Genomic DNA, 27,508 nt, shown 5'->3' on the forward strand with positions numbered 1-27,508 from the left:
TTGCGATGTCATATTGCCGGTCAATCGGAAGAGGAGCACAGTGTGGTCGTTCTTCGCTGAAGATGAGAAAACGAAGACTGCAAGGTGCAATAAATGTGGTAAGCACTTCTCGAAGCCAGCACTTGAAGCATGGAAGTTGCTGCCAATGACATCAGTATCGTGGCGGCAGAAGAGGGTGTCCAGGTTAAACTTTTCGCAGACGACTGCTTAATATACGCCACAATTACCAAGCTAGACGACCAACTTAAAGTTCAGAATTGTTTGAAAAATTTAGATAATTGGTGTAGGAAATGAAAAATGTCAATAAATAAGTCTAAATCTGCATATACACACATGAGCAAAAGAAAAACTATCCATTCCTTTTCGTACAGCATTGGTGGACACGTGTTGGTGAATGCGCACCAGTTCAAGTATCTTAGGGTAACAATTACGTGAAAATTGTCATGGAATGAACATATATATAACGTCTGCACGACATCCTATCAAAAGTTATACATATTGAGGAAAAAACTAGAACATGCATCGCGTGACGTAGAACATATTGCATACACCACCTTCATTAGGACGATACTAGAATAGTCAGCCGTTGTTCGGAGTCCCCATCAAGTGTCCCTTAAGAAGACGCTGGAAAGAATACAGAGACTGGCGGCGCGTTTTATTTGTTCAACGTACCGAAGGAAGGAATCGGTCACGCTGATGTTACAGAGATGCAAATTAGATCATCTTGAACTATGGAGAAAAAAATATAGGCTGAAGGTATTTTTTCCAATAATTCACGATCAACCTAAGATTGATAAGCTCAAATATTTACACGCCCCAGGCAAAAGAAACCCCCGAACTAACCAAGATTGCGTCATAAAACCATACCAAACAAATACTGACACGTTTCGATATTCTTTCTTCCCAGATGTCGTGGAAATGTGGAACAAACTAGCCGACGCTGTTGTTTTAAATGACGTCACCGACTTCGAAAATGCTGTAGAAGCGCATTTACGAGATTGTTCAATGTAATTTTTTTCAGTGCTAAATGATGTAAGCGACCTCATGTTCATTGTAAATATTTTGAAAATGTGAGTGAATTTTGAATTGTTATTTTGAATTCTGAATTGTTATTTAAGTAAATACCTGTTTTCATTGTGAAGTGCCGAATATTACGCAACTTTATGTGCCTTGTGCATTTCTTATGTTTGTAATTGTATTGTCCTCTCTGTTATGACCCTCTATGAGGGTTGACAGTATTAACAAATAAATAATAAATTAGTTGAGAGAAAATGTAGCGCAGGAATGCGCAGTCGCGAATAGTGAAAAGGGTCTTTAGACCCTTTATGTAATCCGCAACTTTACGCGTCGATATACCGAACGTCTAGCATCCAGTGCATTACTATTGAAGAAGTGACCTTGTAGCATTTAGTAATACTGTATGGTCGCATACTTAGGGAGAAATACAGCTTTCAGCTAGAGGCCCCCGTCTTCTGCTATGTCAAGAAAGAAGGACAGCTCGCGAAATTTATGTTGTAATGACTGATACACTAGATAGCGCTCACAGTTCAGGCTGCACGCACAATTGAAAAGGTGCGAGTGGCGCCGCGTTAAGGCAACGATCAGGTGAAACCTGCGGAGTATACTGGCGCAGCTGCTGTTTATTCTAGCCGGGAGGCAGAAACTCATGTCACTCTATTTCCCGCAGTACTGATGGTCTGTTTGAGGCCAGTATGTTTGTGTGTAATCTCTGCATGGATGACCTCAAGGAAAAGATCGCGTCAGTCCGCAATTATAGTATTATGTAGGGCTTGCAATATATCTAACCGACAAACCGAGAAAAGATGCCATGCTTACGAGAGCGGGCGTCTTATTTAATTCCTCTTCCTCCTCGTCTCTCTTTTACCTTTCTCGGGATTTCCTCACCCTCCGCCATACTGCATGTTTCAGCTGCGACTTTCCAACCAGTGTGGTCCCCGAACGCGCCTCCTGTTTCGATGAGCTCGAGTAGGCAGGCTTCGAGAAAATACGACCTGCTGCCGAATAGTCCAGGGATGATGGCCACAGATGCTTGAATCCGCGACATCAAGCAACGACGACGGGCCCCTTGTGTCCAGTGTGCGAAAGTGGGAATTTTCGCACACTGGGCACAAGGGGCCCGTCGTCGACACTTTCGAAAGTGGGAATTTGCGATCGTCAGCGCGTCTGATAAAAAGATTTAGGTTCATAGCAAACGCGAACGATGCCTCTCGAACGAAGAGACATCGGTTTTAAAGCACCCATAAAAAATGTCGATTAATCGATTAATCGATTAAAACATTCCACCGAAAGCAATTAATCGATTAAAGGCTAAATCGATTAACGATTAATGATTGATCGATTAAAAATTTTAATCGACCATCCCTAAAAAATCGTGACAGCGCCTCGTACATGTAAAATTTCTAAGATTTCTATATGTAACATGAATCGGCAGATATGACAGATATTTTAGCTGCAGTTCCTAATCGATACTGCCAGAATTATAGGCCGTACAGCGCTTGAAACGAACTGCTAGTAGTGGCTCCTGAGCAGACGACGTCTGCCGCCGCATGCACGCGCACCTGCGCACCTCGCTCGCATGTTGTGCGCGCGCATGCGTAGGTGGCCTTGGGAGGGAAAGTGGGAAAGTTCCCTTCGCGATTTGCTGTTTTTTTTCTCTTTAGTGCTCTCAGCGGCTTCCACGCGTTGCGCCGGCGGCGCCGACTCCTCGATGTTTGCGCGCGCTTTTCACGCCGCGACAAAGGAGAGTGCTTTGCAGATTTCGACCAGTGCTTCTTCAGGATGGGGCGCAAATGTGTCGTGCCGAACTGCAGCAGTGGGTACGCGTCCTGCAAGGAGAAGGTAATTACCTTCGAAGTTCCTAGAGACCCAGTGAGGTTGGGAGCGTGGGCCCGCGCCATACCAAGAAAATACCGACAGCTGACACCTCGTGACTACGTTTGCGAGAAGCACATCTCGGACAGTGACATAGACAAGCGGCGCTATTATGGCGAGCTTGGTGGCGAAGTTCTCCTTGACAAACCGAAACGGCCAGTATTGTTACGAGACGCCGCGCCTTCAATCTTTCCGCGCGCTGTCCTAGCTACTTGTCTGCTGTTCTCAAAAAACGACAACGTGAAATTTCGACCACCTGGGGTTTTGTAACGTGCACCTAAATGTAAGCACACGGGCCTTTAGCATTTCGCCTCCATCTAAATGAGGCCGCCGCAACAACCTAAATCTGAATTGATGGCATATAAGGTAAATCCCATCATTCGTTGAAATAAGTTATACCTAACTCATTGAGTTCACGTTATCAAAAATTATAGCTTTCGCATTGTACAAAATATATCACGCTGGTAATTTTCCTGTATGTGACGCCATTTTTCTCGTTAATTTATCGAAAAAAACTTGGAGTGCGCTTGAGCTTCGCCTTTAAGAGTAGAACGCGATAGCATAATCGGGCCCCGTGCGCATCGCCTTCTCAATTGCTAGCCTCACCGACAACGACACCGGTATTTCTGCGAAACCAGCTCTTTAACGCTGTCGCGTTGAAATTTCGAGCCGGCGAGGACGCACAAAAAATTGGAGGACCCTTAAGCTTCGCCTTTAAGAGTTGAACGCGATGGGGAAACCGGCCCCTAGTGCGCACTTCAACCACTAAGTGCATACTTATTAATCTGTATTGTTACACACACACGCACACAGATACACATGTGCGCGCGCGCGCAAATGGTAGAGGTTTTCGATCTAAAACAAGAATCGCATGGCCTCCAAGATGCACGCCGCGCGCTCGCCATCTCGGAGGTCATAAAGAGTCGAGACATATTTCTCACAATGCCTCACAGATGGCAGTACATTATCTAGCGTTTGCTGTTTGCTTGATCAACGCCTCCTCTAGAAAGCCCGCGTTGGCTTGATATGTTTTCCGCTAGATGGACATAGTTGTCCATTTTTCGAGCTGTTTGAACGTGTGTGTTTTTAGCGGCGATGGCTGCACTATCGAGTCCTTTTTCGACTTAGTTTGATGGTCTCGCCAATGCGCCTACAAATCGCCGAGTGGGCTCGTTTTTGTCGTGACACCTGCCGAACAAAATGCGTTAAGGAGACTCTTTCACTACATGACATTTATGTAGTGTTTTTTTCTGAAGCATCTGCAAGTGACATCGTGGCTTTGTAGCAGGACACCTGCTTGCCACGCGAACGGCCCGGGTTCGATCCTCAATGGGACCGAAGATTTTATTCTTTATTTTATTTGCTTCTTTCTCGATTTTTCAGGTCACAACCAATGGTGCCGCCACCGACACCGGAATTTCTGCGACACGAGCTCTCTAACGCTATCGCGTTAAAACACATCCATTAGGGCGTGAAGCGCGAACAGCGAATCGGCGACGAATGGCCTTGAACCGACGAGCTTCGCCAGAGAGCGCGGTGAGAGGGACGCGCGCATTTTTCCTTCTTCGCTAGCGGACTCTCACGACAGAGGGCGCGTAAGCACTCTGGCCGATTCCGTGACTTTATTAGGACGCCCGAGCGAGCGCAGTTTCGCCTCCTCAAGAATTCTTGCTCCGTGGCCGTACCACACAAGCTGGTTGCAGCAGGGTGTAAGCAAGTGACATGCTTGCGCAGCAAAACATAGTTCTACATGCAATCGCCTCAAAGTTAAAAACGTTGAGACATTTGTGTTTGTTTGGCACGTACAACGCCACAACGATAATCGATATGTTAATCTACTTCGTATTTATGGTGTATGCCTTTAATCGTTGTATTAGCAACCGCCAGTAGCTGGGGTTACAAGCCGACATGGTAGCGCCTATGCAGACGCGACAGCCCGCTTTGATCCGAACTCGCGCTTGCTACTCGCCCACTGCACTCACAGCAATAAATAAATGGCAAAATCGGCCACCGCTTTCTGTGAGCTCACGCTGGAGAAAAAGCGTCAGGTATGCTTTGCCTTTATTATTGCGATCAGCTGTGTTTATTTAGCCATGCGTGCTAAGTCTTGTCTCGGCCAATATAAGAATGAATCTTGGAAACACTGCAAAATACCGACGAGTACATTGCCCTAGAAGCTTCAGGACGCGAATATAACGCAAATAAATGCGTAGGTTTTTGAACTTACAGGCCACACAGCGCAGGACGACGACGTGATCTATGCGAGGCGGAAGGAAACTGCATCCACAGGTGCCGCCAGGTTTACTTTTCCGGCGCTGCCGTCGTTGCCGTCTGCTCGCTTTGACTCGCGTGCGCGCAGACGCTATGGGAACGCCGAGCAGACGACGCGACGCGGATGGAGACATATGGAGCAGCGCTGCCAAAGGCCACGGCACGGGGATGGCCATGGAGACGACCACGGTAGGGGGACGGCCACGGTGCGGTGGCGCCATCTGGTTTTGATTGAACAAACCAGCTGCGGAAAATCGTCTATACACCAGAGCACGCCTGTCTTGCACCCAGGCTGCTGGCGAGCCGAGCGGATACTCTCGCACCCAGACGCCGGGCTGGCCGGACTGCCAAGGCGCGCGCAGGTTGCACCAAGTAAACAGCGCAAGCTGCAGTTCTAAGGCTTTAAAGTGCAAAAAAGTACCCGTTCACGCCGCTTCTGCGTATAAGAGCTCGTCTGGGCACTACTGCGTCGTCTTTGGATGCCAAAACAAGCAGCGCAACAGGAGGATATTACTTAGCGTTGTCTGCGGCGATCACGACGCGCCACGGGAATAGCGCCGGCACGGAGTTTTGAGCTTCGCCGCGAATGGATAACTGTGATTCAAGCAGAAAAACTAGGAGCCGAGTGAAAATGCGCGAGTAAGTACACAAGCTGCGTGTATTCTGCAGTGTGATGGCCACCTATTTCATTTTACGAACCTAATTTGCGTGACACGCAGCTGGGTGCACTTCATACCCTTAAGCGTTTCCTTTGACGAAGATGTAGTGCAAGGTAGTGCTTTCAAGCACAAGCAATCAGCATGCTTTGCCACTTTAAACGTAGTATGAAGCTCTAGTGCTTTTGATGGCATCCACGCCTTCAAGGTTACAAGCTTTAGCCTTTAAAAGGTAGTAAATGGTACGGTGTTCCTCAACAGCTGGCCAGAATTTCGTGCTTTCATTTCAGTGTTTGATGTTCCCAAATTTATTTGGACACGGGGCATCCAGCTGCACATAATACATATATTGGCACGCAAGTAAACAGTAGTCGCGCCAGTGTCCTTTACGTCGCAGGCCTAGCGCTAGCTCAAGCAGCTAAATTTTTAGCATACTTACACAGCACACATTTAATAAGAAACAGCTGGATTTCGCCCATTTCAATATCGGCTTAACTAAGAGTAGCATAGCTTCGCGTGTAAATCATCATCGTTACAGGATTAAAATCGCGCAGATAGCTTCCAAAAGGGATCGATGAACCTCACTGCAGGTGATACTCTCTGATAGCACACTTTTGTGAGCAAGACGCATTATTGTAAACCGCTCGTCGAACAAAAATTACGTTCTGCGAAACTACGCGCAAAGCCTACTCTAATTATTATGCGATGCATGTTAAAATGACGAGCTTTCACAAAAATTTGTGCGCAACTTGTAATATGCGGTAACAAAGCATCGTTTCACTCTTTCGCGAGCTGCACTGCAATTACGACTCACGCGTACTACAGCGGAGACGTTTTATTTACAAATGTAACAGCGTACGTACCTGACAAGGTTGCTTCCGCAGCCTGCTCAGCACGTATATATAGCGTATACATTGTGGACTTGCATGAGCAAGGTGTTCTTGATGTTCTAATAAAACGGCGAAAATGTCCAGGCTAGAAAAAACGCGAAACACGCTCTCCGACGGGCTGAGTATCGGGAGTTCCGCGTTTGCTCTTTGTAGCGTCTGCTGGCATAGCAGTCCAGGGACGTTGCTTCGTCGAGTTTGCGATAGATCGGGCGACGCGCGATGCCAATATGGCGCTACGCATGGAATTCGCTGTGTTGTGGTCCCGCTCTCCAAAATGGCGCCAAATCGGCACGAATGCTTTGCTGTCGAAGCTTAAGGACATGAAAGCAAATGGAAGCATCTCTTCGGAGCTTACATGCTACAAAGCGCAAAGCGGCCACTTGATAGATGGACGACAACTGCTTTTGGCAGTGCCACCATGTTTTTCGGAGGCGCGATTGCCTCGCCGGCGAAGCTTTCCGTGCACGCTGGACAGCTCTCGCGCTTGCGGCGACGGCCGACGTTCTGCGGCACCGCGCCGTTGCGGCAGGCTTGCTGCTAGCGTGAGCGGGCCATTACGCTCGCCCCGAGAAAAATCGCGACCGGGCTTGAGGGGAGACACGACGCGTGTTGCGTTTCCCTCTAGTCCGGCCGTGGTGTTCTGTTTACTCTTTAACATGCCGCGGAAAGGACGACCTTAGTCGACACTCTTCTGGCTGTCACACCGTTTTCTCTGATTACGCTCTCACAGTTAACTACTACACCTACCACAAAGGTTTGTCTAATCGTCGATCATGGACGTTAGTCGTAGAGATGGAGATGTGCCACCAAGCGTCAACTTGGGTGCATTCACGTTAAATGGCGCTATAGCTGCCAAACACCACTATTAAGAAAGCTCTCTTACATCAATGTACAGTAAACGTTCAACTATACTTTTCTAGGGACAGGTTTTACTTTCGTGTTATACCGATTCCTATGACAGAGGGATCAACTATGTTTTTAATGAATTCGCTGAATTTCTTGCGTCACGCAAATGAGGCGTGTTAAGTGAATAACCAAAGCAAATTTAATTGTAGGAGATCAAATCTTGCTCACCCATTCAACAAGTTTCTTCGAAGGGAGCGTCGAGCTGAAAATTATAAACAGAACAAATCAGCAATGGGACATTGTACTTACTTTCTTCAGTGCCGACTTCGACGGCGATTGGAACGGCATCGGCCCGCTTCGGCCGGGGTAGTGTACCGTCACCGCGGCCTCGTCAGCTTCGTATTCCGTCTGGTGGAACGGGTACATGAAGCCGATGATCGACGGTGTTGTCGGCGTCACCTGCATCGGATAACAGCGTTTAGTAAACACAACGCCTACTTCACAAAAAGTGAGCAGCCTAGCTTTTACGCCGCGAACAATTTTCTTCGTTTTTAGACAACACAAAACTTCTACTCACGCATTTTTTTCCGTACTTTAGTCATTCTTGTAAAGTCTCTTTTTATCTTGCACTCTCGCGAACTTCCAAAGACGGCAAGTCCATGTGCCCCTGTTGTGCTGTGTCGTTCGTAGTTTTTACGCAGGTAACTACACCTAGCCTTCCGAGAGTCTTTTGGTTATGCTATAGGACCGGCTTTAATTCGGATTTGAGATACGGTATTGGATTCCCGTATATAGGCACTGTAACCATAGCTCCATTTATTTATTTATTTATTTATTTATTTATTTATTTATTTATTTATTTATTTATTTATTTATTTATTTATTTATTTATTTATTTATTTATTACGAATACTTTCAGAGCCCGAAAGAATTACAGAAAGGAGTGGTTACTGCATGTACAAGTGTGCAATAATACGTTTTCTGAAAATAGAAGTTGACAAAATACCGTATCTTGAATGGCACTTTTGAATTTGGTATCAGTAATTGCAGCGATGGTGGTGGGAAGGCGGTTCCATTCTCTGCTGGTTTGGAGGATAAAAGAGCCGTTGTAATAAAGGTTAGTTCGCCAAAGTGGGACACCAATTAATCTTAACGTTGTGGTCCACGCGGGATGTAATGTACTTAGGTTGAAGAAAAATATGTGTTTTTAATTCTTCATTTGATGATAAATTTTGTGAAAGAGGCAAAGACAACGAGATTTACGACGTAAAGACAGATCAGGCAGTTGTAATGTGTTCTTCCTTGTAGATACAAAAGTGTGGCGGGAGTAATTGGACAAAAAAAAAACAAAAAAAAACCACGCATCTCCACGAAGTGTCCGTGTTTGCACGCCCTATCTTTTTTAGAGTGAAGCTCTGGGTATCGTATGGATGAGCAACCGTACGTTACCCGAGCGTTGCCCCATATAATATAAATTGAGTGACATAAAGTGACATAAAGTGACATAATGTGACATAAATGGTCGACGACAAAGCTAATCCCTAAGGTCCATAATGTCTACGTTAAAGTCGCCGACTAGTATAAAGAGATTGTGCTTGTAGGTGCTTTATATTGTTCTGTCACAATTATGATTGATGTTTATCTATTGTAAATCTTTTTTTATCCACATACACACATATATGTTTCGACCACGGTGTAAGAAAAATAATTTAGGTGTGGACACTCCGCCTGCCGCGAAGGAGAGCGCGTCCAGATAATGTTCGCCTTTAATACATGCGCCGGCCGCAGTTTCGTGGGGGGCGCTGCGACATGGGGGCTTAAGAAACCTATTGCGACGAGGCGAACGCGCGTTTTTCTTCATTTTTTTTTCACCTCATTGCATTTTTTCACGGCGAGTTTTCATACGGCCACGGTGTAAACGGCGCACCCGACGCACATAGCGTCCCTAAAGGCCCGAACACACGTACGCGTTGCAGCGCGTCAACGCATGACTTCTTGACGCGGCGCCGCGCCCTCTCCCTATGGGGAGAGAGGGCGCGCGGCTACGCGAAGCTGGGCGCCCTCCCTCTCCATAGGGAGAGGGCGCGGCGCCGCGTCAAAAAGTCACGCGTTGACGCGCTGCAACGCGTACGTGTGTTCGGGCCTTAACAGCGTTGCGTACGTAAAAGCGCGGCGTCTTGCTTAGAGCGCGTGAGCAGTCTTTCTGCTCGCTGACTTCTCACGTGCGCAACGCCGTTACGGACGCTACGCACGCAGCTCGTCTTCTATAGTACATGCGCCGGCCGCGGTTGCGTGGGAGGCGCTGCGACATGGGGGCCGAGAGGAGGAAAGAGGCGAACATTATGTGGACGCGCCGTCGGGCGGAGTGTCCACACCTAAATTATTTTTCTGACACCGTGGTTCGGCTATAGCAAAGGTTTTCCATATACCGTGAAACCGGACAGTGAGAGTCAACGACAAAGATAGGTCCTAAGGTCCATAATATGTACGTTGAAGTCGCCGACTAGTATAAAGGGCTTGTGCTTGAAGGTGTTTTATATTGTTTTGTCAAATATAATCGATAATAGTGTATTGTTAAACCTATTGTTAAAACCACTCAACTGCACGAAGTGAATCATGACGAGTGGTCGAGTAGGTGTGTAAGCACGGACGCCGACATACGGATGGACGGGCATGCCTCGGCCTTGAAGGGATCCTGTAACACTTTTTAAGACATTACTGTTTTACATTTTTTTGCTGGCGGGTTGCGTAGACTGAAGGATGAATAGATTAGTGCAGCAACAACGGCAGCGATAGGGGCACGCAGTCCGAAGCTATTCAGCCTAGAACACTCAAAATACAATAAAATCGAGGCCTACCCTCAACTCGATTTTCGCGGGCTCACCTGACCACGTTTCACTCACCCTGTGACGTCTGATGGCGCCCCAATGAAATGAACTGAAAGATCCTACGTACGGGAAGCTTGCATACAATGTTGTCCGTTCTCTCCAACGTAATGACGACGCCGTTGCGATAGCAACAAACAATGTGGTGCATGAAGAGTGAACTGCTCGTGCGAAACTAGGCAGATCGCGAACGCCTCTATCAAGTTTTGTAGTTTTATGGCATCTTCGACAAATCGCACTGGTGCGCACCGGGGCGCCCTGGTGCGCCGTTTCGTCCAATCGTCGTAGCGCCTGGGTGCCCCGGTGCACACCGGTGCGATTTGTCAAAGATGGCATTAGTCATCTTTCTTGTTGCGACGGCGTCTAAAGCAACGCTCTTACATTTCTTTCCTTTCAGTTTCTTCAAACAACGGCGCCTAGAGCGTCCCCAGCGCGTTTCCTCCAGCGCCGTGGCGTTCAGCGCATTCTTTGCCGGGCGCTGCAGTTTTAAAGCTGAAAAATTCTGATCGTTCGCCTATTTGGTGTTCAGTGAAAAAAGCATGCTAAAGAAAACTAAACCCAATAATAATCCCTTTTGTGATGCAACGCCGTGATTACTTCTAAGGTTACATTTATCCAATCATAGCCCTGCGATCATCTTCGTCATTTCCGCCCGCAATAGTTCTGGCGAGCGCCACTACGCGTTGATGCGGTTAGCAGCGATGTAGGCGCTTCAAAAAAAGTGTTGGAGGGCCCCTCTAAAGGCCAACTCCGGCGTTTTTCGAGGTCGATGGATCTCAATAAAATTCGCTGGGTACGCTTCTTTGCACATTTCCGTCATTTATGCTAAATTACAGGCTGGAGAGATGCGCAGATTCCTTACAAATGAATTAAATAGAAAACCCTGACTCTCCCACCTGTCTTCCCACAATTATTGGCAACATTGTATGTGTGACGTCATTTACGGCAAAGCAACGGAAGTGACGGAACCGAGGTGCCACTACATCGTCTGCTGTCCACAAGGCAACGATCGCATGTGTTGTTTGGTCAACGCTTTGTTGGTTCGGCGTGCGAATTTAAGTTCGTTGTGGGCCTGCGTGCAATGGGTGGCAAGTGGTGTCGCGTCGTGGTTGCACACGATTCCCCGAGTAATTACCTGAACAGTCACGAAACACTCGGAGCTAACGTCTCGATATTAGAATGTGTTAGCTAGCAGTGCCACTTTACCGCACGGAAACTGCGGTAATACCGCACCGGCTGAAGAGTGCACATGCGTGAACATTACGGCAATGTGCTAAGCGTGCACATTACCGTACGGAAACACTTTCCATAACGTATACAGGATGTACCGTGACCGGACCTAGCGCGTCGTGTGAAAGGTGGCTCGTACTTGGTTTATGTTAAATTCCTTCAGCCCTGCGAACGCGATTTTTAACGCCGCTATTGCGAACCTTATGCACTCTTCCCATAGCAATATTAAGAAGTTTTAGTTAGTCCACAAACTTCTCAGCAATAGCATTTCACCCGATCGTGGTCCCACAAGCTTGAGCCGCCTGGACAGGTGGCGCCATCTGGCGGTGGAATGCGCAACCAAACAAGCAAATAACCGAACGGGTGTGTTCTACTTCATCGATGAGGAATGGCAATTTAGGGGGCCTCCAAATGCGTCCGGATCGCAGCTGTCCGAGGAGCTTGTGCACGTAGCACGGTCAGTCACAGACATGGTACGGCTGTTGCGACGTGGTCACCTTTCGCCTGAGCGTCTGCACGTCGCTGCTTTCGCAGCTTTCATACTACGCGCTGGCAGGGGCGTAGCCAAGGGGGGGGGGGGGGTTCAACCCCCCCCCCCCCTCCCGAAGTTTTTCAGTTTTGCTTGCGTATATATACACGCATACATACAAACGCACGCACGAACATACATAAAGTATGGTTGAACCCCCCCCGAAAAAAATTTCTGTCTACGCCCCTGCGCGCTGGCGGGACCGGCATGCCTTGCACGATTTCCGGTTTTTGCCGACTTCTACGTCACGCGAAGGCAGTACTACTCGGTAGGGTTTCGGTTTCGGTGTTGCGCTTTCTTGCTCATTTAAAATTATTGTCAAATTTGCCAAGTATTTCTGCTATCGGAGCCGTGACAGGAGCGTATCAGGAACATAAAAGCACCAATAGTTTGATATGGCCAAAATATCGCCGGAGTTGGACTTTAACAAAACATTTTTGGCGCGCCTACATCGCTGCCGACCGTATCAACGCGTAGTGGCGGTCGCCAGAACTATTGCGGGCGGAAATGATGAAGATGTGCGCAGCCTATGATTGGATAAATGTAAGCTTAGAAGTAATCACGGCGTTGCATCACAAAAGGGGTTATTATTGGGTTTAGTTTTTCTTGAGCATGCTGTTTTCACTGAACACCAAATAGACTCTGATCTTCTGAACCACGGGTATCTCCGTGCCATTTCTAGTGGTTAATCTGATTCCCCGTTTGTGTAGTTCTGCCACGTCTCTGGATGGTGTGCCCAGTCTCTTGGAGCGGTATAGTAGCAGTTCCGACTTCCCCGGCGAGCATTCCAGTCCTGTGCCCTCCAGATGATTCTCGACTGCCTCCACCGCCTCTTAAAGTCTGTTCTCCATCTCGCCCTCGCTTGCGTCTTTCGTGGTCCAAATCGTAGTGTCGTCTGCATAAACTGTATGATTAATACCTTCAATTCGCTCTAATTTTTCTGATAATCCGATCATGATGAGGTTGAAGAGCATCGGTGACACGACGGACCCTTGCGGTGTCCCCGCACTGCCCATATTCACCTGGATGCTCTCCTCCTCGTCCAGTCTGATCCTGGCTTTTCTTCCCGTAAGAAAATTTCTAATTTAATTGTACGTTCGTTCGCCCAGGCCGAATTGCGATATTCTATCGAGGATGGCCGCGTGCTAGACCATATCAAAAGCCTTCTTTAGATCTAGTCCGAGTATCGCCCTCAGGCCTCGTCCAGTGGTGTCTATGACTTGCTCCTTGAGTTGTATCATGGCATCCTGTGTAGAGAGCCTTCTTCTGAAGCCGATCGTGTTGCTGTGGTATATGTTGTTAGACTCCAGGTAGCCGTTAACTCTATTCAGGCAAGCATGTTCCATCACTTTACCGACGCAGGAAGTGAGGGAGATGGGCCGCATGTTCTGTATTTCTAGGGGTTTACCCGGTTTAGGGATGAGGATCACGTCGGACCTTTTCCATTCGTCGAGTATCCTCCCGTTCCGCCAGCACTCGTTGATATAGTCTGTCAAACGGCTCGTTGCCTGGTCGTCCAGGTTCCGGAGCATCTTGTTGGTCACTTTGTCGGGACCTGGAGCTGACTTAGTCTTGATGGTCTGCAGGACTGCCCTGATTTCTTGCTGGGAGAAGTCTCTGTCAAGATGCTCGTTGGGAGAGCCCGAGTAGTCCCGGTGTTCGACTGCTGGGGATCTGTCGAGGTACAGCTTGACAATTTGGTCACCCATCTCACGGATGTTTCCTTTGTACTTGTGTCTGATTTTGGTCATTTCCGCTTTCGCTGCCGTCTTGGTGGCCGTCGGGTCGAGCAGGTGCTTGAGGATCTTCCACGTCTTGCCCGTGTTGATGTTACCGTCCATAGCGTCGCACACCTCGTCCCATTCCTGATTGCATAGCTGGGCGCAGTGTGTTTCGATGTGCTTGTTTAGTTCCGCGATTTTTCGCCGTAGATCTCTGTTGTGTTTTTGCCTGTACAGGCGTTTCTGAATGGATTTTTTGGCTTCTACAAGGTGTGCGAGTCTGCTGTCCATCCGCGGTGAATGACCACCGCCGCCGGCGTCATCGTCGTCCTCTGCTTCTCGTCGAGCCCACCAGTCATCCCACTCCATCTCGGTCGTGGCCTTTTCTATGTCTCGTATAGCAGCTCCCTGTTCCATTCTTCTATGTTTCTGAGGGGTCCCTGTTCTTTTTCGTCTCTGCTTTTGCGGAATTTCTCCCAGTCTACAAGCCTGACCTTGTGTTTCCTACTTATGGCGGGAGGTTCTCCTAGGGCGATGCTCAGGATCCTGTGATCGTTCCCCAGGTCCTCGAAAGTGTTCTCCCAGGTGATTCTCCCGGCTTCTTACACAGCGTTAAGACCGGTGTGGTGTCCCTATGGGGGCCCGCACCGATTCTGGTGTGCGAGGCCGGCTCGTTGAGAAGAGTTAGGCAGGCCTTTTCAATGCGGTCGGCCAGGTCTTTTCCCTTCTTTGACGAGTGCCCATATCCCCATTTCGTGTGCGGAGCGTTAAAGTCACCTCCGATGACGAGCCTGCTGTCGCCCGTGATGGTCATCGTTTCGTTAATTAATTCTTCAAAATTATGTCTTAGGCCCTTTTTAGACGGGCTGCTGTATACGTTCAGGACGAAAGTGTTGCTTTCCCTGTTGCTGCGTGGCAGGACTTCTATGAGGATGTGGCTAATGTCCGTGATTTTTTTCATTACGCGCGGAATCGCGACCAGTCCTTCCTTGACTAATGTGGTCACGACTATGTCCCTCCCCTTTCCTTTTGTACGTTGTTTGTGGGTGGCGTAACCGGCAATTTTGGCGTGGTCGAATGTCTCTTGGATAATTATTACGTCAGGCTTTTTTCTTTTTGTGGTCGTTTTGATGTGTTGCGCCATCGTTGCTTTTTTATTTGAAAAGCTGCGGTAGTTCCACTGCCAGATGACGAGTCTTCCCCTTTTGGTGCCCGCCATCTCTACGAGATCCTTTTCTCCAGCTCTTCGAGCCGCTTGTCGTGCATTAGGGCTTGCGCCTTCCTTTCTGCCTCGCTGTCGCTAATTCGTACCACCAGCATCTCGAACATTTTCTCCATTTTGTCTGAGAGCTTGTTTATCATGTCCTCGAGGACATCTGTTTTCTTTGTGCTAGGGCGAGGCCTCTTGACCTCCTGTTCTGAACCGTCCTGTTCTTTAGACTTGGTCACCGGTATCTTTCGCTTGGCGCCCGGTTGTTGTGCTACCTCTTCTACCATTTCCACCTTCTCCTCCTCCATGGTTTTGGTGGATGCGGCGGAGACGGCAGCGACGGCGTTAGACGGAGGTGACGACTGTGTCTGCATTTTCGTGAGTATTTCATTAAGCGTTTTCTGTAGTTGGTCTATTTTTTTGGCTGATTCGCTGTTCTGTTTTTTTGCTTTTTCGAGCTCCTGCCGGAGTGGCTTGTTTTCCGTCCTATATTGCTCCACGCGTTCCTATATGTCTTCGTAATTAACCTATCGTTAGTGGTGTTGCCGGACCCTCCCGATTCGCGATCGGCCACTCTGTCTGAGCAGCTCACCTTGTCTGGAGTCTTCTGCTCTTCTTGCTTCTTCCCCATCGCTTCGGGCTTCTTCCCCTCTGAGGCGGATCTCGACCCGCGCTCGGCCCTGGCTCTGCTTCTGGACCTTGACCTCGAGCTTGATCGGCATCTCGCTCCCGGCTGGGACCTGGATGTTGATCTGGACCTTGATGTGGATGCAGGGGGTGGTTGTGCGTTGCTGCTTCCGCAGGTGTCCGAGTCATGGGAGCCGGCTACCCGCTGGAGTTCTTCCTCGTTTCTTCTCGCTGTCCATCTTCTTTGTTTTACCATGTACGGCGTCTTTAATTTAGCCCTGCAAGTCCGGTCTGCCGTGGGGTGCGCCTCTCCGCAGAGCTTGCACTTGGCCGTGCATTCATGGTCTTCGGCAGGGTTTTTCGCGCCGCACGCCGGGCACAGCTTGTCGTCCGGTCTTGGGCACACGTCGGGTCTGTGGCCGAGCCTGCCGCACTCTTTACAAAAGTCTATTTGTTTCCGGTAGAGGGAAACTCTCATCATGATGCTGTTGAAGTACGCGCACATGGGGACCCTGTTTCCTTCGTACAGTAGTATTACTGTGGTCGTGCTGCCCAGTCTCTTGGCGTACGCCAGCGAAGGGTTCCTCGCGTTCGCCAGTGCGTACATGAGCTGGACTTGTGTGTACTTCAATGGAATGTTGCGGATTATCCCCTTGGCCATCTCTAATGGCGCCGAGACGTTCGCGTTGGTCTCGTACTTCTTCTCGTTGATTGTTAATTTCTTGATTTTGACAATTTTCGTCGCCGTCTTCTCGTCCGGTGTGCTTATCACCAGGATATTTTGCATGGGCTTGGGGCAGATCGTGACAATTTCGTCGCTGCTCACTCCTGCTTCATGGCGTATCGCTTCGTCGAGGCTGGCTCTGCACGTGTTTCTGATGTTCAGCCCGTCTCTTGGTCTGACGACTACCTTGATGTCGTTTCTAGGTAGCCTGGGCATCTTGCTTGCTCGTAAAATCTTGTTCATTATGCTCTTCCCGCCTCTGCGCGTCGGGCTTCTCGAGCGGGTGCCTTGCTTTTCTGCCTCTTCGTTACGGTTCGCGTGGTCCTTTCTTCTGTACGTAGCTTCGATCCATCCCTCTGCGTCGCCGTCCTCGGCGCGTCTCGTAGAATCGCTTTTGTCCTCTCCGGAATTGTCACTCGGAGTGTCTCCCACTTCTGATTCATCTATACCTCCATTTCGGAGGTGCTTCCGATCTCCTGGTTTTCTCCGTCACCGTTTTTCACCCTGCTGGAGGCCGATGTCCGCCTGGTCAGCGTTAGGCTTAGCTGTGCACACACGCAGCTCGGGTGGTTTTCACATCGAAAAAGCTTCGAAAAATGTCGCTCACCAAGGTTCTCGGTGTCCAAGGGCTCGGGTCGATGGGCGCTATCCGATGGTGGTTGATTTTCGGGTATTTGTCACGATAAGTCTGCGGAAAACATTCATAAAAGGCAGAGCCGACGTGAAGTGCGTCCGCAGCTTTGCGTTGCCAAACGCGTCCCCGGAATTGACAAAATTGCACTTCTATTGAAAACGCGCCGAATGGGACGAACGTGTAACGCGTTGCAGGAACTAAAAGCGGAGGCCACAGTAATAATCAATTACTTTACTTTGCCGCTGCCAGAGGGCAACACCACCCCACCGACTGGGAGAGTGGCAGATATAAAAGGCGCGTTTGTAAAGCCTCTAGAGTCGGTTACCGTGGCGTAGTGCATAGCGCGCCCGGCATCTGTTGTTGCGGACCGAGCGGTCGTGGGTTCGATGCCCGTTGACGGAAATATTTTTCTTTGCCATCTGATCGTGTACATTTTTACGACGTCATTTCCGTGACGGAAATACGTCACTGAAGTCTTGGTGGACCCCGGCATAAAACACTTTCGTGTTAAAATGCAAGAACGTTGATATATACGCCGTCGCAACAAGAAACATGACTAAAACTACAAACCATGATAGAGGCGTTCACGATCTGCCTCGTTTCGCACGTGCAGGTCACTCTTCATGCACCACATTGTTAATATCGCAACGGCGTCATCCTTACATTGGAAAGAATGGGCAACATTGCATGCAAGATTCCCGTACGTAGGATCTTTCAGTTCATTTCATTGGGGCGCCAACAGACGTCACAGGGTGAGTGAAACGTGGTCAGGTGACCCCGCGAAAATCGAGTTGACGGTAGGCCTCTATTTTATTGTATTTTGAGTGTTCTAGGCCGGAATAACTTCGGACTGCGTGCCCCTATCTCTGCCGTTCTTGTTGCACTAATCTCTTCAGCCTTCAGTCTACGCAACCCGCAAGTAAAAAAATCTATAACAATGAGGTCTGGAGAAGTGTTAGAGGGTCGCTTTAAGGTGCTTCGCCCCTAATAAACCGGGCGGCGCGATTCTCAACAGATTCGAGTGTGTTGATTAGTATGGATTGACTGGGGGTCCCAAATGCTGCATGCATATTGTAATGAGAGACGTGAGTTGGGCTAGCTGGTGCGTATTAACTGCAGGCATGACTGAATAGAGCAATAAAAACCACAGACAAGGTAGACAAAACGCTCCGTCCTGTCTGTCTTCCAGGGCTGGGCAAAGATACTGTGAAATTGTATCGCGATACGATACAAGATACTGCGGCAAGAAGTATTGGAGATACAGATACAAGATACTACCGCAATAATTGTATCCGATACGATACTTGCCAATTGTATCTTAAGATACTTCGATACATTCGCAAATTTGTTATTATAGACCCCCATAATATAGTAGCGGACGCGTATGCACAAAGAGGTTTGCTTGAAAAATTCTTTAATGATAAATATCTGTTAGTATCTCAAAAGTATTGTCCTTCTTGCTCAAAGTGCATTAGTTTACTGCCGACAGAACTTATTGGGGTTTGTTTCGGCTGCTTAACAGGACAGCTGCTCACTGACAGCGGCTCTTCCTTGTCATTTTTGTAAGTGATGGGAGTCGCTGCTCAGCTTGCCGACCAGCTAGCCGGTCGCCATCTAATCACAAGAACTTCAATAAGAAGCCTTCGCTCGATGGCGCAAGTACCGGTGTGTAGCTTTACCTTGTATGTAAAAGCCCGTTTACGCAATACCGAATCACCGGTGTACAGCAGCGACAACACTGCCAGCGACATTTTTCGTGACGCACTGTGTATACATATACAGAGCTCATAAAACTGCAATGACTTTTCATGCTCTACTTATCTGCTGGCGTAACACGTTCGTTATCATATGCTCACTCACGTGCAATCTTTTAACAATTTTTCTTCAACGAGAGAACATGTGCACCCCAGAAATGCCTATTGTATTATCACGTAATGGTGACGATGAAGAAGGCGGCAGTCACTCTGGTAGAAACGAAACTGCTCATTGGGCAAACTTGTGCCCAGAAAACTAAGTAACTCAATGTACAAGCAAAATATTGCTGTACACTGATAGCGGCAATAAATGTCGTTGGCCTTCGGTATTCTGATCATCGGCGGAACGCGTGGTCACATCAGCGATCGAACCTTCCAGCGTTACCGCTCGTGCTCGCGTAAACTTTCGAATGAACTACATACAGTGCTCGTGTCCTGCGCATAATTTTAATAATAATTGTTGTGGTTTTGCATCACAAAACCACGATATGGTTGTGATGGGCGCCGTAGTGGAGGGCCACCTGGGGTTGTTAACGACCACTTCGGCGTTTTCGACCACCTGCGGTTTCCGACCACTTGGGGTTCTTTAACGTGCACCTAAATCTAAGTGCACGGGCCTCGAGCATTTCGCCTCCATCGAAATGTGGCCGCCGCGGCTGGGATTCGCACGTAATCTTAACAGGGCAATCTGAAACAACCGCGAAGATTCCGAAACATCGCGGTGTGGCTTGAGCCGAGCATCCTAATAATTTTTTTTGCGTTTTAAACCCGATCACACCAAAATAAAGGAATAAGAGCGCGTGGCAGATAGTTGCACAAATCGTTGCAGAACACCGCTATTATTCACGCAATACCCACATATAGCTCTGATTACCTGGCGATTAGTAATAGTAAAAGAAAAACAAATTAGGTGGCCTAAAAAAAGGAAGACAAATATATGTAAATAAAATAGAAAATCCGTTCTGTATCAAACGTTCATCGTGAAGAAGTACTGAAACACGATACAGGCGGCACCCCTAATAGTTATGTCAAGTAAGCATGAAGTATCGCCAACTTACTTGTTAATGTAAGGCAATAAAAATATTTAGTGCCTATGAAAAATTGACTGAAACGGCTTGTTGGGACGCTCATGAGAAAAACAGGTCATTCGGTATCGCAATGTTTCTCGAATCCCTTTCCGAACAACTTTAATTTGGCACCTAATTATTTCCATAATTATACTGCAAGCTCAATTTCGCTGTTTTGCTAAGCAATAAGCAGGATGTTTGGTACTGTATACTCACTTCGCGCCCACATAATTACATATTTGCTTTCAAAATCGCCTTGGCAGAACAGTAAACTCAAGTGAAATATAAACGCATAAACAGTAGCAGAAATAAAGCAGACAGTTCAAAATAAGAATAAAGCAGAGAGCTTATTTTCGCAGCACGTTACAAGAGGCATATTGCTGTGACCAGACCGCAAAAAAACTGTTCAGAGCCCTAGGTAATGTACGGGACGCAAAAGAAGGACAACTAAGAAAGCACGTGTGCTAACAATCAAATTACGATTTCAAAAACTCTTTGAATAAAGATAGCAGGAACATAGTAATAATAATAATCGTTAGGGTTTAACGTCCCGAAGCCACTGTACGATTATGAGGGACGCCACAGTGGAGGCCTCCGGAAATTTCGACCACCTGGAGTTCGTTAAGGTGCACCTAAATCGAAGTACACGGGCCTCAAGTATTTACGGTTCCATCGAAACTGCGACCGCTGCGACCGGGACTCGATCGACAGCAGGAAGAAAAAGATAGGTACACGAAGCTATCTTCTGCTAGGTAAACGCTTCATCTATTAGGTCTAGCATCGGCACAAGTGGTGCTATAGTTAGGATCTTATTTGCGCATAAGTCAATCTCATGTAAGTCGAACTTACATCCACAATATCCTTCAAATCGGTGAAGTGTGAAAGCCACGAGGCGCAAAGCAACCCTATGCTTCAGATTTCGTAAAGAAGCACTACGCAGGGGAGCGGCATCAGAATTTGCGCGATAATCACTCCACGCATTGTGGTACGCGGCGCTAGACAGGGGGTAAGGGTAAGTATCATGGCACTGGCACACGAGAAAAGAAAAAAAAAAGAGAAAAGAAAGGCACGTGAGCTAAGCATAGACGTTCGCGCGCTTGTTCTGTCGAGACTAAGCGAGCGCTGTCATGTTGCTCTGCTCCACCAAAAGGGACGCGCACACGTCATCGCCTGCCCTCACTGGTGGACTCTGGCGGAAAAATAAAATTATGCCACTGCGCTTAGCTTTATTCACGCGGTTTATAGGCACCAGTACCAGCTTGAGAAGCGGAGTTGAGCCAGCGATTATTGTTTCGTACGGTGGTGTTTCTATAGGAGTATCTTGTATCTTAAGATACACGATACATTATCGAATGTATCGGAAATACAGATACAGATACTCGTTTTGCGAGACGTATCGCGATACAGATACAAGATACCCAAAGAGTGTCTAAGATAGTATCGAAGATACATGTATCTTCGATACTGCCCAGCACTGCTGTCTTCTCTACCTCGTCTGTGGTTTTTATTGCGCTATTCAGTCATGTCTGCAGTGCATATTGTAGTTTTGGATGGATTAGAGCCTGTTTCACATGCGAGCGACGGAGCGGCGGGGTCCGCGGCGATCGAGCATCACCAGGACGCGCGGACGCGGCTTCATTTCACATGCACCTCTTTTGCGCCGCGATGGTTGTGGAGAGCGTCCGTTACCCGCGGGTTCCCTTTCTCCGAGTTCGCTTGTTTTGGTGAGCTTGGGTTGCGAGTTTCACCAGCCTTCTACGTCGGTGCTGGATTTTCACGCGTCTAAACCTTGAATGATGTAAATATACAGTATATCAGAGTGCAATTAAGCAACTTTAGTAGTCATGTTTATTTGTATTCCAGCTTTCTTTTCACTACGCAAGTCTTGTTGTGGGCTCATACACGTGACCATGGAAAAGCAAAAAAAAAAAAAGAGTTGGTGTATCGTGGTTTTAAGCTTTCACAGGGCTTTAGGTGGCTTTTGTTTTCGAATGCCGCAAGGCGTTCGTGCGCCGTCTGGGCCGGCAATCGGATGCAAGCAGCCCAGTCGATGATATTGTGGGTTTGTGAAGGAGCTCGTCTCTCTTTTTGCCTATAGGCATTCCAGTAAAGAGTCGGCGGCACTTGTCATCGGGGTACGTGACCACTCAAAGCAAGAAAACAGCAAGCCATTTGAACGCGCTGGGTCAGAGTAGTGAACAAGAAAAAATAGCAACATATGCTGCGAACTACAAGTGCGGTGTGCCATAGGGTCCCCCTGTCCGGACCTATATTGGTGCCAGGATTCGATAAAAATGCAAAAGAACTAAATGACACGTGCAAGCGATGTGTCTGCTTTGATGGCAGCACCATGGAGAACAACAAAAGGAAGAGAACGGCACTTGTACACTGCCAGTGGAGAGCAGCTCGTTGCAGCGGATGTCGTCCGCTAGGAAAGCGAGTTCCTCCCAAACCGCGTTACCGCTCCTCGACTCCACGCGTCCAGTCAAGTGCTCCCCACGTCACTGCTCCCCCATTGGTCGACCTTGGGCAGACGCACTGCCACGAGCGAATTTTTCCAAATCCGGCGATCTCCATCGCTGCGACGAACGGACGCTCTAGAAACTGGTTTTGGGCTCCCGCGACGGCAGCCGCTCCGCTCTTGGAGCAAGATCGTTGTCATGTGAAACAGGCTTAAGGTCATTAGTAATAATAATTCCAAGGTATTTGTAAGAGTTAACGGAATTCAAGGCGGCTCCTTTAAGGTTATAAGTGTGCGCGTCGGGTTATTCTCATGACCTTACATTTACTAATGTTTAGTTCCATAAGCCCTTTGTCGCACCATAGGAAATATTGATTAAGATCATCTTTGATATTTAGTGAATCAGAGGAATTTCTTATTTTGCGATAAATAACACAGTCATCTGCGAAAAGCTTAATTGATGAAGAAACAATAGTGTAAGGAGGTCATTTATGTAAATAAGAAACAACAAAGGGCCCAGCAAAGGCCCCTGTGGTACACTGGACGTAACAGAAGAAAGAGTATATCGATGAATAATCGTTAGCATTGACATACTGAGTTCGGTGTGAAAAAAATTATATAGATCCACACTGCGGCACATGCTTTGGGAATCTGCCGCGAGAGTTCCAAGGACTTCGAGCCGTCACCTGACGCCATCATCATCTCGACGGAGGGTGCGACGGGACAGGGGTTAATCTTATATATATATATATATATATATATATATATATATATATATGAGGCAAGGGCGCTATTTTACTCACGATGTTCCCGCTCTCCCGCTCCTGGCGACCGATCTCGCGCGCCCTCCGGAGCCTCGAGCGCGTGATAGAGGTCGAGCTCCTCCTGCGCGTGAACTGACGGGCCTGCATTGCGAAAAGAAGCACGTACGATGAAGCTAGGACCTTAAATCAACACATATTGTAGACAGTCCATAAACGTGCCAAATTTCTTCATGGAACAATCAGTCGCAGGGATCAAGTCTTCATATATTAATGCTTTTTGAGAACCTTTTGAAATATGAGCTAGTTAGAAAATCGTTGGCGCAAACCAATAATAATAATATCTGGGGTTTAACGTCCCAAAACCAAGATATGATTATGAGAGACGCCGTAGTGAAGGGCTCCGGGAATTACGACCACCTGGGGTTCTTTAACGTGCACCTAAATCTAAGTACACGGGCCTCAAACATTTTCGCCTTCATCGAAAATGCAGCCGCCGCGGCCGGGATTCGATCCCGCGACCTTCGGGTCAGCAGTCGAGTGCCATAACCACTAGACCACCGTGGCGGGGCCTTGGCGCAAACCAAGAACGAGGACGTAGAAGTAACGCGGACAAGCGCACACTCGCAACTGATTTTTATTAAATCGACGCTCATATTCTGGAACCCTCACGCATGCGTACAACACACAACAACAACAACAACAATAAATGCACAAAGACCTATCATCAAAATCTCTCAGATAGGAAGACAAACTCGTTTTCAAAAAGCGACAAGGACGGCACGCTGATGCATTGGTCTCCGAATTGCTTAATGTACATCGCCTCCGCTAGTTCACGTGCCACCTTGTCTTTGCTTCTTCGTAAGATAGTCGTACATTTCAACGGAGGTTCGCACGAGCATTTCTTGCAATGATGCGGCAAATGCGAACATGTGCCATTCCTCATTGATAACGCGTGCTCCTTTAGGCGATCATTTATACACCGGCCCGACTGGCCGATGTACACCTTGCCACAACTGAGCGGTATCTCTTAGACAACGCCTACTGAACACCTCAAAAAACAGTTTGTGTGCTTCTTGACACACTCTGCCATTGGCGCGCCGCTCTAACGAGCACAAATGCGTGAAAGCCTCCGAGGTGCCGAAAACACGACAGGGACCTCAAAGCGAGAGGCCACGTTCTTTAGCGAATGAGCCACTCTGTGCACATACGGGATGACAACAGGGCGTTTCCTCTGAGTCTTTTCTCCTATTTCTGGAGCACTGGTGGCTTCACGACGAACTTTTCTCAATAAAGTTTCACACACATGTTGTCATCTTTGTAAGCTTCAAGTACCATAGTGAAACGTTACAAAACTCGCCAATGTTTCAGCCCTTTCAACATTTTCGACGCCATGCTTCGCAAGTACTGACAGTGTGCTGTTTTGTTCTCTGTGGCCCAGATACAATTTTCTATAATTATGTTTCACTTTTAATCCGAACGCTAAACCGAGGTTAAACGTGATTGTAGAAATAGACGAGCAGATGAACAGAAGCCCTGTGCATGCTGTGCGCTATTGAGACTGGTTGAGTAAACGGGGACACAAGCATTGGCATTGCAGCTGACCCGCTCGAGCTCGACACTTATGTGCTGAAACCAAAACGGAAGTGCGTGGCCACGTAATGCTGGATTTTGTGGGCGCGGTCTTTTTATGTAGATGCTTCTGTGAACGATAAATACTATATATGTAATTTGATGGCACATAGTTTTCAAGAAACTATGTAACGCAGACATGCTGTACTGAGCTGTATGAAGCTTAAACACTTCATCTTTGGTGCACACATGCCTCTTGCATAGGCATGTTTATCGTGCCTCAATGTCGAAATGTTCGTAACCGTCGATTGGTCAGTGATCACTTCAGATGAACACTGAAACCAGTGGTCTGCATTCAACAAAGGCGTGCAATATTTTGCAAAGGCAGCAATACGGTGCATATCTCATGAAACGGGTAAAGCAATCGTAGAAGTGCCCTACACACACACATGAATGCTATTGTAGATTCTAAACACAAATTTGTAAGGCATTGGAACATTTTCTACGGTGTCGGCCCGCTTTATAGTGAACCTAGCGACATTAAAGCACGATAAGTGTACCATGAAAACAGGGTAACAATTGACACTGAAGGCGAACTCGAGGAACACATTAGGGAAAAAAAAAGAGGCAATCGATAATTGTGGGGAACTCCAGGTTTCCTAGTGTATCTCTTTTACTCAAGCTCCTCAAAAGTGTAATCCATCAAAGAAATAGCCCTTTTGGTACCATTACATGTATCGCCACTCAAAAGCATTAAAAACCAAGCAGGTTACAAATGGCCCCAAAACAAGCGTCACCAAGTTATGACGTCACGTTTCAATGTAAATTAAATCCGTTTTTCTTTTCAACTCTAAAATTGATATGGCCCACCCCCAAAATTGAAATGTCCTATTATGGAAATGGATTTTGTCATACTTGGTAACTGACTGCAACCACGTTCAAAACAAACATGGGCTACTCACAAAATTGACTTGGCCCAGCCTCGAAACATGAGGAATGGATTTCCAAAGCTAACTGCACTTTTTTGGGGGGTCACTTTCAGCTTGTAGTACAAAAACCTTCGAAAAACATTTCTGGTCATAAGCCTGGCTGGCTGGTGCACGAACTCTTGCAGATTGCTAATTGGCCGTTGCTTGGCCTCACAATGCAGTCTGTAAATTTGCCATTTAATTTTATTGATGAAAAGTGTAAACAGTTTCATTCGTCTAACGTATATGAACAATTCATCTGTATTAATCACACCCGCCGCTCGGCGCTAATAATGATTTACAAATCGCATTCATAGAACTTGCTCAGGGCTCATTGTGCATGGATGAACGGTTATGCAAAGGAAAATTACCGTTTGCCAGTGTGAAGCACAAAGCTACGTGGAAATATATACGGTTTCGTCAGAAAGAAAGGGTTCTTTGTTGACGAGAAAGTAGTCCTGGTCTAGGGTTCAGATCTGGGCTAATAACATTGCGGGGTGGTAGCTCTGCCAATGGGGCTAGTCAGGAGGCTAGCAATTGGAAGGGCAATTGCCAGTAATTGTCAGCAATTGCCAGCATTGTTTAACAAGAGAGCAAACGCTAAACACGGGACGGAGAACAAGAACGACAGACACAAGCGCTTTTGTCTGTCGTTCTTGTTCTCCGTCCCGTGTTTAGCGCTGTTTGCTCTCTTGTTAATCATGTACCAACCAGCCCAGTTAAGCGCACTCTTGCCAGCATTGTGTTTGCCTTCATTGCTTAGAAGAGGCTTCGTGGCGAGAATTCCTGTACGGCATACCAAAAAAAGATCAGAATCACAGTGTCCATAATGATGAAGCCATCGTAACGCGCGCCCGGTGTCCTTGCATTTGTGACAATTTTTTTTTTGCCACCACCTGCCGTTAGTATCACAAGGCAACACGGAGCTATCAATCCTTGCTCTACTAAAGGATTCTCTCGTGCAGTGTATAGTACAGCAACCAGCGCAGGTACTATTACATACTCAATTCAACCACCCTCACTTCCATTTTACCTGTGCGTCATGTTTCAACTGCTTAACCTGCGACTAAACTTTAATTTTTCATTTCCTAGCACCAAGAGGAGTCGACAGATCCTCGGACGTGCTTTTTTCCCTTCAATATGAATTAATACTGAGATGACATGCCGCAGTGAGCTCGCCACAAAATATAGGAGCCTGCAAACTGCTGTTTGTTAAAAGGCTGTCACACGACCACACACTTTCGAGGATGCATAACTTTTCGGATGCTTCGATGGTGTGTTTGCCAAAGTTTAAAGATTTCTTTGCCCTCTTTCCATTTAGCTCTTTACCATTTAATAAATACCAGAACATGTCTCTCAACAAGCAGTGCTGCCGAAGCAATGCCGATAAAAGATTTCTTTGAATGCAGGCTCCTTCATCGTAGTCATAAAAGGTCAGTTTTGATCAATTTTCATCTCGCACTTGGTTTCTTAGTTGTTTCTGTAACCACGACATCCATAACTGCTGTTATCCGTAGAAGTGGAGAAAAGAATGGTTTCTTGCCTTTCCGCAAGCTCTGACAGAAGCTCTTCGCTCGACCCGCCGGCCTGAGGCACGTGGCACTCTCTTCGCGTATCCTAGAAACAGACATTGTGTGCGCAAGCTCGGTTATTCAATGTACAGCTGCTTGATTTCGTTACCACATGTCGACTAATACGTGCCCAGAGACTCTCACCTTTGGCCTTTTTTCCACACCTTTCGGTTGGCTCCCAAACAGCGCTGATGGGAATCCGGAAAAGAAAAGACGAATGCATTCGAAAGGCATTTCAG

The 27,508-nt window shown here is 47.5% G+C and overlaps 1 protein-coding gene across 1 annotated transcript; it reads right to left on the reverse strand.

The window, feature by feature from the left end:
- Positions 1-13,344: 13,344 nt before the first annotated feature.
- Positions 13,345-14,337, reverse strand: LOC119394719 (uncharacterized). The gene has a single exon (XM_037662030.1). The coding sequence runs from the start codon at positions 14,335-14,337 to the stop codon at positions 13,345-13,347; it is 993 nt and encodes a 330-aa protein (XP_037517958.1).
- Between the last annotated feature and the right edge of the window lie 13,171 nt (positions 14,338-27,508).

Source organism: Rhipicephalus sanguineus, chromosome 5, assembly GCF_013339695.2.
Source record: "Rhipicephalus sanguineus isolate Rsan-2018 chromosome 5, BIME_Rsan_1.4, whole genome shotgun sequence".
Lineage (NCBI taxonomy): Eukaryota > Metazoa > Arthropoda > Arachnida > Ixodida > Ixodidae > Rhipicephalus > Rhipicephalus sanguineus.